Genomic DNA, 16856 nt, shown 5'->3' on the forward strand with positions numbered 1-16856 from the left:
CGTGTGTTGTAATTTAAAAACAGCAGGGGCCATATTTATCTTTGCTATTATATCCTCACTAGATATACCATCTCACTGTATATTCCAGGTACCTTATACTGTACCTGAATATATCAGGTGCCAAATTAGAATCTGAGAAAGGCATGAAGGAATGCAATACCTATGATAGCCTCTCTTGTATCTTGCCATTGTCATTTCTCATCTACTCTCAATGTCAACTCAAGCAGTGAGAGTATGGAGTGAAACAGGTAAGTATCTCTAGTACTTTTCATATCTGGATTCCTTGAATACTTTAATATACAACTTGTTGGACTTGTTGATTATTTCTGTCCCTAGACTGTTTACCAAATTTGTTTGGGAGTGCAGGAGAGTAATGTCTTTGTTTCTCTCTAAAATAATCTTGTTGACTCACGTTACATTTTTTTTAAGTTTTTATTTATTTATTTGAGAGAGAGAGATTGAGAGAACGAGTGGGAGGAGGGGCAGAGGTAGAAGGAGACTCCTCTAGGAGCAGGCAGCCCAACGTGGGACTCAATCCCAGAACCCTGGGATCATGACCTGAGCCAAAGGCAGACGCCTAACCCACTGAGTTGGCGCCCTCATGTTACTTTTCTAACCAAAAATATTATATTTAAAGTCAAGGACAAAATGAGAATGCCAACTATCAATGACCTTAGTCAACCTTATATTGGAAGACACTAGCTAATGAAATAGTATGAGATAAAAAGGAGTTACTTAGATGGATGAGACAGAGATAAATTAGTCATTATTGATAGATAATATATTTGCCCATATGGGAAATCTAAGATCATTTTAAAACAAGTTATTAGAATTCATTTGAGTTCAACACTTTTGCTAGACCCAAAATTTCATACAGCAAAAATTACCAATTATAAAAGACAATAGGTGTGGATATTAACAAACTGATTCTAAAGTTTATATGGAAGGAAAAGACCCAGAATAGCAACACAATATTAAAGGAGGACAAAGTTGGAGGACTGACACTACACGATGTCAACACTTACCAGAAAGCTACAGTAATCGAGACAGTGGAGCATTGTAGAAATAATAGGCAAATGGATCAATGGAATAGAACAGAGAGCCTAGAAATAGACCCACACAAATATGGTCACTGATCTTTGACAAAGGAGCAAAGGAAATATAATGGATAAAGAAGAGTCTTTTCACCAAATGATGCTGGAACAACTAGAGATCTATACGCAAAAAAACCCAAACCTAGACATGGTGCTGACCTTTCACAAAAATTAACTCAAAATGGATCACAGATCTAAATATAAAATGCAAAACTATAAAATTCCTAGAATATGACATAGGAGAAAACTTAGATGACCTTGAGTATGGCATGACTTTCTAGATACACCACCAAAGACATGATTCCATGAAAGAAAAATAAGCTTGACTTCATCAAAACTAAAAACATCTGTTCTTCAAAAGACAATGGGAAGAGAATGAGAAGACAAGCCACAAACTGGGAGAAAATATTTGCAAAAAAGACATCTGAAAAAGGATTCTTTTCCAAAGTATATTAAAAAAACTCTTAAAACTCAAAAATGAGAAAACAACTAATCTAAAGGTCTTAACAGACACTTCACCAGAGATATACAGATGGCAAATAAGCATACGGAAAGATGCTCCACATCTTCTGTCAGCAGGGAAAAGCAAATTAAAACACCAATGAGCCACCACTACACAACTATTAGCATGGCCCAAATCCAGAACCCTTAGAACAACTAACACTAGCAAAGATACGGAGCAACAGTAACTCTCATGCATTGCTGGTGGGAATGCAAAATGGTCGAGCCAATTTGGCAGGCAGTTTGGTGGTTTCCTATAAAATGAACCATACTCTTCCCATACCATCCAGTTATTGTGCCCCTTGATATTTACACAAGGGATGTGAACATTTACATCTACACAAAAACCTGCACAGTGTTATAGCAATTTTATTCCATCACTGCACAAACTAGGAAGCAACCAAGATGTCCTTCAGTAGATGAATGGGTAAATAAACCACAGAACACAGAGACAATGGAATGTTACCGACTGCTAAAAAGAAATGAGCTTTCAAGCCATGAAAAGTCATGAAGGAACCTTAAATGCGTATTATTAAGCAAAAGGAGCCAATCTGAAAAGGCTACATACTGTATGAATCCAACTGTATGACTTTCTGGCAAAGGCAAGACTATGAAAACATTAAAAAGATGAGTGGTTGCCAGGGGTTGGGAGAAAGAAATAAACAGGTGAAGCACAGAGGATTCTTAGGGCAGGGAAACTATTTTATATGATACCATAATGGTAGATACATATCCTTACACATTTGTCCAAACCCATAAAATGTATAATACAGGGTGAACCCTAACATAAACTACAGACGTGGGGCAATAATGACGTGTCAGTATACTATACGGTTCCCTGATGGTAACAAATGTGCCACTCAGAGATGTTCAGAGTAGCAGAGACTGTGCACAGGTAGGGGCAGAGGGTGTATGGGAACTTTTGCATTCTCTGCTCACTTTTTCTGCGAATCCAAAGCTTCTCCAAAAAGTACATCTATTAAAACAAAAAGCATCATGAAAGATAAAGACTTGAGAAACCATCACAGAAGAGAACTAAAAAAGGAAGAGAGAGAAGAGGAAAATAGTTCATTTACAACAGTAACCCAAATCACAAGGTAACTAAAAATACAAACAAAATGTACAAGGCCTTTATGGAGAAATTTCCACCGCAGTACTAAAAATTTGAAAAAGTAAGATATCCTAGGTTCAAGGATGGAAACACTTATTTCCAAAGTGTCAAATTTATCTAATGATCTATAAGTGCAATATACTTTAAAAAATTCCAAAGGAGATTTCACGGAACCTGACAAAATAAAACTATGAGGAGAATAAGAAAGGTAAGAAGAGATTTGCCTTATCCCCACCCTAGAGAAAGTTTTATTATAAAGCTCTGGTAGGTAATTGAAATAATATATATGAATTTCATGTGTGATGGTGTTAGCATCATGTCCAATGAATGCTCCTGGAGTAACTGGCTTAGCATAAGGAAAACATAAAATTTGATTTCCACCTGACACCACATACAAAACCAAGTTCCAGATGACTTAAAGTCCTAAATGTGAAAAACAAAACTTTAACACTATCTACACCTAGCTATCAACCTAGCCATTCCAATTTTAATAATTTATTATGAGAAAATAATTGGAAAAGGGCAAATAACACAAGCACAAGAATATATCTTTAGGTCCTTCTATTATTATTCATAATAGGAAAAAAATTAAAAACCTAAATGTACAATAATTAGTTGTTGTGCAAGAATGAACAAGATTTAGTTAAATAAAGGTATAAGAATTAAAGTGTACAGTATATATAGTTAATAAAACTAATGATGCAGATCTACATTATTGACATGAAAATAAATCCTATAAAAAGTGGATTATAAGGGGCACCTGGGTGGCTGAGATGGTTATGGAAAGATGCTCCACATCTTCTGTCAGGTCATGATCCCAGGCTCCTGGATTCGAGTCCCGCATCGGGCTCCCTGCTAGGTGGGAAGCCTGCTTCTCCCTCTCTCACTCCCCCTGCTGTGTTCCTGCTCTCACTATCTCTTTCTCTGTCAAATAAATAAATAAAATCTTTAAAAAAAAAAAAAAGTGGATTATATATAGCTACAGTAATCAAAACTGGTGCATACCAACACAATCTATTCAATTGAGAATAACAGAGAACCTAGACCCACAAAAATATGTCCAACTTATTTTTGACAAAGGTATAAAAGCAATTCAATGAAAGAATGATGGTCTCTTCAACAAAGGTGCTGGGGCAACTGGACATTCATAAGCCAAAAAACCCAAACAACAAAAACAGAAAAAACAACCAAAAAAACCCTTGACCTAAGTCTTACACCTTACACAAAAACAAACTCAAACCAAATCATGGATTCAAATTTAAAACATAAAACTATAAAACTTTCAAGGGGAAAAAAAAAAGACAAGAGAAATCTTTGGGATCTAGCACTAGACAAAGAGTTCTTAGACATACCCCAAAGGCATGATCCATTAAAAAAAATTAATAGTTTTTTCCAAATTAAAAACTTTTGCTCTGTGAAAGACTTTGGTATGAAAATGAAAGGACAAGCAGACTGGGAGGAAATATTTGCCAACCACATATCCAACAAAGGACTGGTATTTACAATATGTAAAGAACTCTTAAAACTCAACAGTAAACCAATAATTCAATTACAAAAAGGGCAAAAGACATAAAGACACATTTCACCAAAGATGACATTCAGGTGGCAAATAAGCAACCTAAAGTGATCAATATCATTAGAGATATCACTTCATGCCTATTGGAATGGCTAAAATAAAAAACAGTGATGATACCAAATGCTGACAAAGATGCAGAGAAGCTGGATCACTTACATATTGCTAGTGAGAATGTAAAATGGTATAGCCAGTCTGCAAAACAGTTTGGTAGTTTCTTAAAAAATTAAGCATGCAACTACCTAACAACCCAGCAATCGTACTCGTGGGCATTTACTCCAGGGGAATGAAGACTTAGGTTCACACAAAAACCTGTACATGAATATTCGCAGATGTAGTTTAAGTCATAATAGCCCAAAACTGTAAGCAATCCAGATGTCCTTCAATGGGTGAGTGGTAAACATACTGTCATACATTCATATGATGGAATATTATTCAGCAATAAAACATAATCAACTACTGATGTCCAACAACCTGAATGAATCTCCAGAGAATTACGGCAAGTGAAAAGAGCTACTCCCAAAAAGTTATATATACTGTATGATTCCATTTATTTAGTATTTTTGAAGTGACAAAAATTATAGAAATACAGAACAGAGTAGTAACTGCCAAGGGTTATGGAAGGAGTGGGGCAGGAAGAAATTCAGTGTAGCTATTAAAGAGCAACAAGATGAATCCTTGTGGTGCTAGAAGTATTCTTTATCACTGTCAATATCCTGGTTGTGAAACTGTCCCAGAGTTTTGCAAAATGTTACTGTTAGGCAAAACTGGGAAAAGAAAACATGGGATCTCTATATTATTTCTTACACCTGCATATGAATATGTAATTACCTCAAAATAAAAGAGTGCAGATAAAATGATCCCACTTTTATCAAATCTGCATATTAATATATAATAATATAGTATCTACATATTAAAAGGGAAACATCTGGAAACAAATACAAGAAAAGTAACTGGTTATCTCTGTTGGTGAGATGATGGGTGATTTTTCACTTTCTTCATACATTCACATACTATCAAAATTTTTTTCATTGCACACACTACACTATAATAGTAAGAAAAAGAACAATTAAAATTATTTTATTATGAAAGACTATACGCTAACTATATATACTTTTTTCCACTGAACATTTTACTATATTAATTCTTTAAAATATCAATTTAAAGCTATTTAAACATTCCATTACATTGATCAATTTTATTATTTCTCTACTACAAGCACTGAATGATTGTTTCTAATTTCTTATTGTTAAAAAAAAAAATCGCAATAGATTCCTTCTACCTGAATCTTCACATGCATCTCTGATTATGACCTCCAGTCATGGAGCTACTGGATCATAGAGTTAGGGCTTTTAGAACACACTGAAACATTGCTTTTCTGTAAAACTATGATTTTATGTCCCCACCATTAGTGTACATGTGAGAGACCATTTCACTCTGTCCTAAGTAGCCTCCAAAGTTGTGTTCACACTCCAAGCTCCATAGATCAAATGAGTAAGGAAGACAGATATAACTTCATGCAGTCATATCAACGTTTACTAAATTAACTCCCCCCCCCACAACCACAATCTTTTATTTTGCATGCTCTAACATGTGTGGGTCTTACTTACTTCTCTTCACCTCCAGAAAGTTCGAACTTCTTAGCCTGACATCCCAAATCCACCTCTTTTTGCCCTGTTCACGTGGCTCTAGTTACTCATACCTCTTTGCTATTCCTCAAGCACATTTTGCACACCTCTGCCCAAATGCTCTTGTTTGGATATCCACAGGGCTCACCCCTACACTGACTTCAGGTCTTTATTCAAATGTCTCCTACCAGAGGGCCTTCCATCCCACCCTGTGTGAATTAGTAACCCTCTTCTCCAGCCTCCCTATCTATATTTATTTGCTCTGTTTTTCTCCCTTTTTCCTGAAACTTAAAAAAAAAAAAAAAAAAAAACACCCCTACCTTCTACGGCACTGCCATTCCAACTCATACGGACTGTAAGTTTTGTCTCCTTATGATTACAGGAATGAAGAACAGCTCTAGCACAATTTATTTCTAGGCCCTCTCTCCCAAAACCTTCATATTGATGTCCTTTCTCCATCAGGCCTATCATATGTAATGCTATGCAAACAGCCATGATCCAATGCTGGCACTGAAGAGCCCTATCCACGCTGCCCGCTCTGTTCACTACCCTGGGGGTCAAGATGGCTGTTCTTTGCATCCTCCTCTCTACCTTTATGGCACGCAGTCTCTGTGTCCTCTCCTCAGCCAAATCAACAAAGAGATTACATATGATAAGCTAATTCACACTAATGTGTGTTTGATTCAAAAAGTAACTGAGGGCAAAGCAAACTCTTAGAGTTTCTAAGTGTAGAAAGAAAGATGTAAAATGCATGGTTTGTGTTTTCACGACATCTCTGTTCCATTTATTTCTTCGATTTTTGTCATGTCTTTGATTTTCTCATAGTCTTTCTGCCTGAAAAATCTTATTCCAATTTACCATGATCCAAGCAGCACCTCCCTTCAGTTTGTCATTCTATTCAGCATTGACCTCCTCCCTCTGAACAGCAAACGATGCCTCCTTCTCGCACTCTTCCTAAGTGTTTTTCTACCTCAATGAGTCTCCATCTCATATTGAATTTCACCAGAGTATGGCTTTCTCTCCTTCAAAATATATCTGAAAGCTCCCTTTTCCTTTCCACATATCGCTTCCAGATTGTGTCCTACAGGTATCAGGGATCAGATCCACGCAATTAGTCCTACATAAAATGCTTGCTTTTATTATTTATTTTTTTATTTTTTTAAAGATTTCATTTATTTATTTGAGTGAGAGAGAATGAGAGATAGCATGAGAGGGAAGAGGGTCAGAGAGAGAAGCAGACTCCCCGCTGAGCAGGGAGCCCGATGTGGGACTCAATCCCAGGACTCCAGGATCATGACCTGAGCCAAAGGCAGTCGCTTAACCAACTGAGCCACCCAGCGCCCCAAATGCTTGCTTTTAAATGTTATTAAACAATTATTTTTAGAAGAAACTCCTTTGAGATGAAAAACATACCCTTAAACAAAGACCACCTTCGTGTTATTTTCCTCTGTCATTATGATAGGTAAATGCTATGTGGTTTGCTTTCTTGGGTTGTGTACTTAGACTTTCTTCATGGTTGCAATGGACTACAAATGTATTTTTTATTTTTAATTTCATTTTTCCTTGAAATATGAAATAAATTAAAGCAAAGCAGTGAAATTTTAAGGAACTATATATAATAGTCTGTGCTATTTCAATGGCAGAATAGATAATTTTAAAAACAAACAGTGATACTTCTCTGCATTCTGCATCAAAACTTCCTGAGATACACTCAGCCCCAGGAAAGACTACTCACCAGATTTCCTTGCTTTCAAAGCAATAACAGCTGCTAGTTCTCTCTGCACCTAGTAAGATATTAGGGGGAAAAAATAAAATTAGAATAAGAAAAATGTAGTTATCAAAAGCAGTACTTCGTGTTTCGGTATGCACCAAAATTAAGAGTTACTGCAATGAAAGTTAAGTTTGCTGTCATGCTTTGGGGTTTTGTTTGTTTTTAGTATCAGGGAAAAACCTCTGCATAGGAATTTTAGGCCAAAAATCTGGAAGAATCATATTGACTTACTTTCAAAAGAAATTAGGCAGTTGTCAGAATGTATACACTGTAAAACATTGGTATTTTTGATACGATTATGGGAAGAGCCTCAAAATTGTAACTGTAAAACATATAGAAATACTATAAGTAACCAATTATTAAAACATGCATGATACCTTGGCAAAGTTACTAAATATTATTTATCCCTCAACGATTGTAGCTTATCTAGAAATTCTAGAAAAATTAAATAGGTGGTCCTGGTGTAACTGGGTCTCTACTGAAACACGATCAATGCTCATTTGAAGTCTGACAGGTTTACAGCAACCATTTTGGAAAATATGCCCCAGAAAAGCAAGTGCCATCGACTCACAGAGTAGGTGAAATGGGAACAGACAAGACGGCCTTTAAAATCCTAAGTGCCTTCAACCCCACTTATTTGTCTGCTTGCTCTCTCTCTCCAACCCCCTCCCCCAAATCTGAATGCTTCAATCCTTTCCTAAAAGCATTCCCAAAGAGGACCATAAAACAGAGACAAAAAAGATAATCATAGTCAATTTCAAAGATAAGATAAAAAAAAAAGATACCATGAAGATAATCTTCGGGAGATCTATGTTCAGCAGCAATAAAAATTCCATAATGAACAAGCTCATTCCTCTCTAGGACAGTCTTTTAAGCGTAGAAGGACGAATGTGTTCAGGTGTTTGGAGGTGCTGGTGAGTTTGGAAGTGTCCTGCAGCTTATTACACTAATGACATTTTAAAGGGAGAATACTACAAGTTCAAGGTTACATAAGACTTGCCATTGAAATTAATCCAATTTATATTCATTTACTTGAAGGCGAAAGTGGATCTATATGCTAGACTCTGGGTCCCCGCTGCGGACTGCTCTCACAACAGCCACGATCATCGCCCCTGAGGAAGGCAGCTTCCCCCACCACTGCTTTACTGCTGTGTTGTCCCCGCCTGGCTAATATGCATGCCATGCAAAAGGGCATAGTCTTCATTTAGCCCATCCTTTGATACCTTCAGACTCTCTCTCTCTGGAAAATTATACAGTAATGAGAAGGCCATTCAGTCCCTCTTCAACCCTGGGAGTCTCAGCTCTGAAAATGCTCATGGTAGGAAAATTTGCAGTTGAACAACTTAGGGAGAAAAAGAGGGCCATGGGAAAGAGAAGGGTTACATGACCACAGAAAAACCTTTACAAATACTCGTATGGGTAGTCACATAACAACAGCCACACACTAAAAACATCATTTATTGCATACTTTATGTATCTGTAATGTATCCCCCTCTCTATCCAGGATTTTCCTCCCTCACAGCGTCACAAATACTTGGGGCTGGGGGCAAAGATGCAGACTATAAACATCCCCTGGAATCTTGTCCAGGCTTCCTGATTTTATGACCTCGCAGGGAAGATCCCACCCTGGCTCAGGGCCAGGTAGAAAGCACAGATGGGAAAAGATGTCGGAGACAGAGCCCTTCATTTGCTTACAGAAGATCAAAAACAGTCTTCCTCACCCTTTTCTAAGTTTTCCAAACCTGAAATTCTCTTCAGCAGATCTTCAGTTTTTCTTTCTCTAATTAGAAATGTCTCAAAATACAAAGAGCTCAGAAAAGGACGGTATTAGATTCCCAACTTCGTGTAACACATCATCTTTTCAAAGATGCGGTGGGGCAAGAAAGGGAGGAAGGGGATGCGTGAGGAAAGGACACCACATTTCGGCAGAGCTGGAAGGAGGGGTGAGAGGGCAACGAGAGAGACAAGAACTTCACAGGTGAATGTTGAAGGAACCTAAGTTTAAAAAAAAAGTTTTAAAGTAAATGAGATTACTCTACAGAACCACACAAAGTCCCCTGACTGTCTGCAGTCAGGGAGGATTTCAGAGTGTGTTATGCAGAGTGGGGTGTGGAACAGCTTCCATGTTTCTGCCCCAGGATGGAGGCTTTTGACAAAAACCCCACGGGTAGGTATTCTTCCTACAAAACACAAAGGACAAAGTGCTGATCAAGCAAAAACACAAACTAGCTAAGATCTGATTACATGTTCCTATAGCATCTCCACAGAACATTTTTTTTTTAAGCACACTGTCAAGTATTTAATCATTTTCAAATGAATGACTAATTCCTGTCTTCTGGATGGAAGCTCCACTGAGGCAGGGACCTGTTTGTCTTTTTATGGTATCATCCAGAGCAATCACCGACAATCATTCATTGGCCCACAGGAGGAGGATGCATACACAACTTTAGGAAAAATGTGGGAAGGACCTAGGGGAGAGAAAAATGACAAGGGAAGGCATTCCCCACTAATAAGCTACTCCCAGCAGGAATCTTCAGAATAGAATATTAGAAGGACTCAGGGCTTCCTCTGCCAATAATTATTACTTTTATATTGAAAACTGAAACTCTAAGCAGCTGCAGAAACAGAAACTAGAATTTTCTAGGAAGGGACTGGTTGGCACTGAACACAAAGTTCTAGCACCAAAACTTCGGACGGCCGGGATACCGGCCCATATTCTGACAACTTCCTGAGACACCCCGAGCAAAAGCCATCCAGCTGTGAGATGCTCCAGAATTCCTGACAGTCAGGAACTGTTTTGAGATAATAAATGTGTAGTTCCAAACCACCAAAGTTTGAGGTAGTTTGCTCTACTGAGGAGTCTTTTATAAGAAAATGACTATTTTTCTACTTGATCTACTCATGTTATTGGTTAACCTTAGTTTCTCTGTGATTGAAATGAACCCTCTTCTTAGATCAGGCTCAAGACATGTACGCATGCACAGCCAAGAGCCACATTCTGATACTGGCCCTTGTTTTTATTTAATGTGGGTGCTAATCCACTGCCTGGGTAAGTGGAAGAAGGATGCATTATTACCTTGGCCTTCCCTATCACAACCCTTCCCCACTATGATCTGCAGCCCCTGCGGCTAGATGTAGTTCAGAATTCAAACTTTTATCCATTTCAGAAAGGGATCCTATCTATGTCACATCCTCAGGGAGGTCTGGGGCAGCAACTCATCATCAGAAATCAGACACATGAATATATTTCTGCAGTGAAATGTGTAATTATTCATACCAAACGAGACAATGGAAAACTAGAAAAAGCCTCGGGATTTTCCACTGTATATGTTCAGAGTAGGTTAGATTTTGTCACCAAGTATGGAGAAACTTGTTGTCCAGAGCTTTTGTATTTCAGAGGTGAATAATAGATGGTAAACCTCTACAAATTGTTCACTAAAAGCTTCTCTCCCTCATTTTTTCCCTTCATGTTTCCTCTTGTCAAATAGCTATGGAGAAATGCTTTCTTTAACTAGCTTGGATTTTCATCAATCTATTTCAGCAGTTCCCAAGCCTGACTGCACATTAGAATCACTTGGGGAGCTTTAAAAAACTACTGACCCTGAGCCCCAACTAAGTCAGCCTCTCTGGGGGAGAGCCCAGGCATCAGTACTAGCTGCTGTTGGTGTTTCAAAGGTCCCTAAGTGATTCCAGGCTGTATGCAGGGTTGACAATCACTGCTCTAATCAATAAGGTATCTTAGTTTTCCCAAGACTCAACCTTTTAATCTTAGAATCATTTCAAATGGCAATCCATCTTTACTTTGTATGTTGTTCTCCTCTAATTTAATTCATTTGTAAAGGAACATGGCCTTCCCTGTATTCTAGCTATAGAATTATGCTATAATCCAATCAAATGATAAGATTCAGTTACTACATCAGCAGTTTCATAGATACCAACTACTCAAGTACAAGGAAAACTGCAAGGACACTTTTTAAGAAGCTGAAACTTTAATTGAAAACATAGTTGACTCAACATGCAAGAGCACTAAATAATTAAAAACACATCTGTAGCTTAGGGTATATTTGCTCTTGTGAATATTTACATAGATAGGGTAATTAAGGGACTAAGAAGACATTCCTCGAAACTTTCCCTCTCCCCTTGTTACCCATCAGAAACATGTTGCAATATTTTAAACTTCTTCAACAATCAGCGGGACTGTTCACAAAATAGCCCTGAAATTCAACAAGAGTAAGAGCCAGTCTTACTTCTAGCATTTTGTCTTCTCTTCTCTTTGGCACTTTAATTGTGCCTTCAGCCCCCAAATCCAAATGCTCACGAAGTTTTTTTGTGGCAATGCCAAGACTGAAGAGGCAAAAGAAAAGTGTCAAATGCAAACTCTGAGTGCCAGGGAGCATCTCTGGGACAGGTTAACTGAGAAGACATGGAGGAAGAAGCCCTTAAAAACCAAGCTGGATAGAACGAAGGTCATTTTGGGGAGACAGATCAAGTGTGGCAAAGTCTTAGCTAACCAGAGCATTGTCCTTACAAACTAACTTTGAATAAATCACCAAAGATTTCCTAAAGGTTTCAAGTAAATCTATTTTAGAAACATTTAAATTTTGATACCATGATAGAAATGTTTTACAAACATAGAACATATTTTCTCAATTTCCTCTATTAAATGTAAGAAGAAACATTATTCAATTCTCTTCCCTGTTCTATTCCCAAATATACTCACTTTTAAACCACTAAAAATCTTAAGCTAGTAAGGACATGAAGAACTCCAGAAAGAAACAAATATGTATGCTCCTTAATCAACACGCTTTGAGATAAGACACAAACTGAGCAGTGAGGGTGGCTAGACCTTTGTCCTATGAAGGAACACCCATGAGCTAAGTTACAATTTCCTTTGTTCCTTCCTCAGAGGCCTCTTTTCCTCTTTCCAAATTCATTATTTTGTTCCAAAGAACTAATATTGCCACAAGCCTGACACATGGATAATCTTGCAACTACCTGTTATTAGAAAACCAATAATTAGAAACCAATAATTAGAAAATTAAGAAAGTTGTTTATACATCTGTCCAGACACTACTGCTCTCCACCTAACAGTTTATTTAACAAATAGTTGTTTTCCCAGGAATTGCTGTCACCACATCAAAGATGTATTTGTTAAGCATACTGGGATGATAAAATATGCTTACTCATCTATTTCAAGGCTATTAGGGATATTTAAAAATCTTTTATGTAGAATATTCTGTTGAACATATACAGATAGGCCTATTAATTTTATTATAACATAGACAACAGCTGACCGTTCAAAGACCAATATATATGTAGAAGTGGCCTGAGAGCAACAAGATGCGTTAGAATGAATTCCTCCACTTAAGTTTTTAAATCTGCTATTTAAGTTGGCTATATGTATATACATCTACTTTGACAGAGCTTCACATTAAAAAGATCTGGTAGTTTTTAGGTGATCACAAGCATAGTGTGAATTAACAATGGAAATGAGATTACTTAGAATAAATAACAATGTGTTTAGGAATATTATGAAAAGATGACATTCAGACCACCAAAAAAAACCCCCAAACTGGTAGAATCCAGAAAGATCAACATCTGGGTTGTATTCGGTGTGGAGCATCATCTGTTTAGGTTCATGAGGAGGAGACAGGAGAAAACTAGGGGATAGCCACCTCCTTGCAGCTAAATGCGCTGAATGCAGCACTCTTTATTTACCTCGTCCTCTCTGTAGGATTTGACATTGTTACCTCTTCTCTTCTTAACCACTAGGATTTCATGATACTGTATACTCCAGGCTTTTCTCTTTCCTCTCTGGCTGCTATTTCTCTTCTCCCAAGGCTCTACTTTTCTTCTACCTTTAAATTTTGATACTCCTTAGCAATCTATCCTCAGCCCGCTAGACCTTCTTCTCTTTCTGTTCATTCTCCATAGGTCATTTCATTTACTCACAGTGCTTCAATTATATTTGTATCTCTAGGGCCATTCACCTTCCGGACCTAAATGTTCCACGAGTAGCTCAAACTCAACATTTCCAAATGTGAAGTCACTTTCTTACCACTTCTTCATACCCCATATAATTGCTCCATGTCCCACATACCAAGTCAGTGAATGGTAGCACCACGCACCCAGGGTCTCAAGCCAAAAATTGAGGTGTCCCTGACTTAGCTCAGCCCACCATCTTTTCCCATTCAGACTGTTGTCCCTAACTCTTCTCTCTTCAAACCATATGATTCTTTACAGCAAAACTAATCATCTTACAAAATAAATTTTACATTATATCTCTTGCTAAAAAACTCTTCAAATACTTTTCCATGACACTATGACAGAGTCCAATGTCTAACACTGCATATGTAGTATTCTTCTGATCTGGTCTTTAGTATTATCTCTATCTCCACTCCTTCTCTCAAAAAAATCTATGTTCCAAAAAAAAAAAAAGTCAATACTCCAATCTTAGGAAAACAGAACTCTTATATTCTCTGAAAGGACCATGCTCTTTCCTCAATTGGGCCTTTCCACATGTTCTTCTCTCTGTCTGGAATGCCTCTCCAATTCCCCACTTTGTGTGATTGTCACTTACTTGTCCTTCAGGTCCCTCCTTAGTTACTGTCTTCTCTTGAATGCTACCCATCTCCCCCAGTGGGGCCACATTCTCCTTGCTTATACCCCAATAACATTTACCTCAATTATAAGGCTTTCACAGGCTAGTGAAATCTCCCCTTTAGTTGGGGGTCCCCAATAGTTTATTATAAGGCCCCTGAAATGAACTCCTTTAGTCATCATTCTGACCCTGGTTCTTGGTACCACTCACAGTATGTACGTTTGTGCTTGAGAATAGAAGTGAAGTGTCTGTAGTTGCTGCAGAGAAGAGAAGACTTAGGGGGAACATGATCATGAGCTTCAGATATTTGAAAGGTGGAAGGTAAAATTCAGGCCAATGGAGTGAAGTTACGAAAAGGTATGTTTTAGCTCTAAGAGCTTTCAAATAATCAGAGCTGTCCACCGTGGAAATGGTCTACCATGTGAAGTTCGGTAGAGGATGCTTTATAGGGGAAGGTAAAGATCAGAAGCACTCAGACTAAAGGGCTGTTCTAAAGATTTGTTTTACCAATGCCTCCTTTCCAAATCATTCACTACCAAAAGAGAACAAGCATAGGTCTCCTGCAGGTAGTGGTAACTGTCAGCTTACAGTTGAAAAGTTGGTGGTGTCACAGCCATCTAACCCACTCAACAGAGATAAAGGTGGTACAAATCTTAAACAGATGAAAAATAACTGCTGGGAGCCTTTTCTTGGAAATCTCATAAATTTCATGACACAAATTGCAGGAGAAGCTACAGAGGTACTGGTTGAAAGAAATCTGAAAAGGGCAAGCTAAACAACACTAACATCTTCTCCGAAGAACAGGTGTATCTGCTCCTTCAGTCTTCAAAACTGCTCTTACTGCTTCTGATCACTGATTTCCCCAAAGCCCTAACTGCTGGGCAGTATTAATTCTTGACAAATAAAAATATCATATATATGAAATGTATTTTAAGTTAACAATTATATGTTGGACAATCTGATTTTAGTTATAATAACCAAATAAAACATTGTTTATTTCCTTTATATTTTTAGGTTTTTTAAAAGATTTTATTTATTTATTTGAGAGAGAATGAGAGAGAGAGAGAGAGCATGAGAGGAAGGGAAGATCAGAGGGAGAAGCAGACTCCCTGCTGAGCAGGGAGCCCGATGAGGGACTCGATCCTGGGACTCTAGGATCATGACCTGAGCCAAAGGCAGTTGCTTAACCAACTGAGCGACCCAGGTGCCCCTATTTTTAGTTTTTATTTCTCCTTATTTTTTCCACTTTCTGGTAAGCCCAGAGTATTTTCAATCTATACCACATTTAAATAATTCTTCAATGGATTTAGAGCTTATTTAACAAAGTTGTCTTTAAGGACATAATATAACTTGCAAACTCAGTTCTTTTAGTCCTTATTACATGTCTGTCCTTACATGGTAGAATATCCTTTCTCAGTCATTGCGCTTTTCGGAGGTAAGGTTCTTAACTGCAGCAGCAGTGTAACTGTAACACCAGTCAGGTCCCAGAAATTCTAAGGGTCTCCTATCTGCATGGATGTTACGTTAGGAACACCTGTATTTGAATGAATTCAGATCAACTAAAACCCTTTCCAGTCAGAAAGTCCATCTGTAAAATGGCTAACATGGGAGGGCTCCCTGGAAGAACAGATTCAGAGCTTAAGATGCAAAAGCCTGTAATAGGAGAAGGAAATCTCCATTTATTTTATGTCAACTTTGGAAGAAGTTTTAGGATCCCAGTTTGTGGGGTGGAGTCACAGCCTTCTACCTCAGAGGATTGTTTTTAGAATCAAACTAGTTAACGCCTAAAGCATCCAGAACAGTGCCTGAAACTATCATCATCATATTATTGTAATTAATATAGTTGAGCTTTACAATAAATATAATAAGGATCCAGTCCTTAATTACTTTAATACTTCATATGCTTAAGACCCTCCTTCTCACCTGAATTATACTCCTTGACAACCAGTGTTGTCCCTGCTTTCTACCTACCTATCCCCCTGCTCCATTGCAACTCGCATAAAAGGACTGATGGGTTTCATTGAAAAGTGGTGAACTGTGTTTAAAGTGTTTGTATTTTCAGAATTTACTTTAAGAATAAACTTTTTTTTAAAAAGATTTTATTTATTTATTTATTTGACAGAGAGAAACACAGCGAGAGAGGGAACACAAGCAGGGCGAGTGGGAGAGGGAGAAGCAGACTCCCCACTGAGCAGGGAGCCTGATGCGGGGCTTGATTCCAGGACTCTGGGATCATGACCTGAGCTGAAGGCAGACGCTTAACTGACTGAGCCACCCAGGCACCCCAAGAATAAACTTTTAAATGTCCACAGAATTCCCAAGATTTCACAAATGTATGAAGGCCAGACTTTAGTTTTAGAAATTCACTTTTTTTTAAAGATTTTATTTATTTGTCAGAGAGAGAGAGCACAAGCCGGGGGAGTGGCAGGCAGAGGGAGAAGCAGGCTCCCCGCTGAGCAGTGAGCCTGATGTGGGACTCGATCCCAAGACCCCAGAATCATGACCTGAGCCGAAGGCAGATGCTTAACAACTGAGCCATGCAGGCTCCCCTAGAAATTCACTTTCAAACTTCAGAGG

General features: G+C 38.0%; 1 protein-coding gene across 1 annotated transcript in view; it reads right to left on the bottom strand.

The window, feature by feature from the left end:
- The window catches only part of RAPGEF5 (Rap guanine nucleotide exchange factor 5), a 225725-nt gene that overhangs the window by 133612 nt on the left and 75257 nt on the right, over positions 1-16856 (bottom strand). The window contains exon 10 of the mRNA XM_044920237.1: positions 7643-7691. Coding sequence (XP_044776172.1) covers positions 7643-7691 — 49 coding nt within the window. The remainder of the gene's footprint in view (positions 1-7642; positions 7692-16856) is intronic.

This window comes from Neomonachus schauinslandi, chromosome 12 (assembly GCF_002201575.2).
Source record: "Neomonachus schauinslandi chromosome 12, ASM220157v2, whole genome shotgun sequence".
In the NCBI taxonomy this organism is placed as follows: Eukaryota; Metazoa; Chordata; class Mammalia; order Carnivora; family Phocidae; genus Neomonachus; species Neomonachus schauinslandi.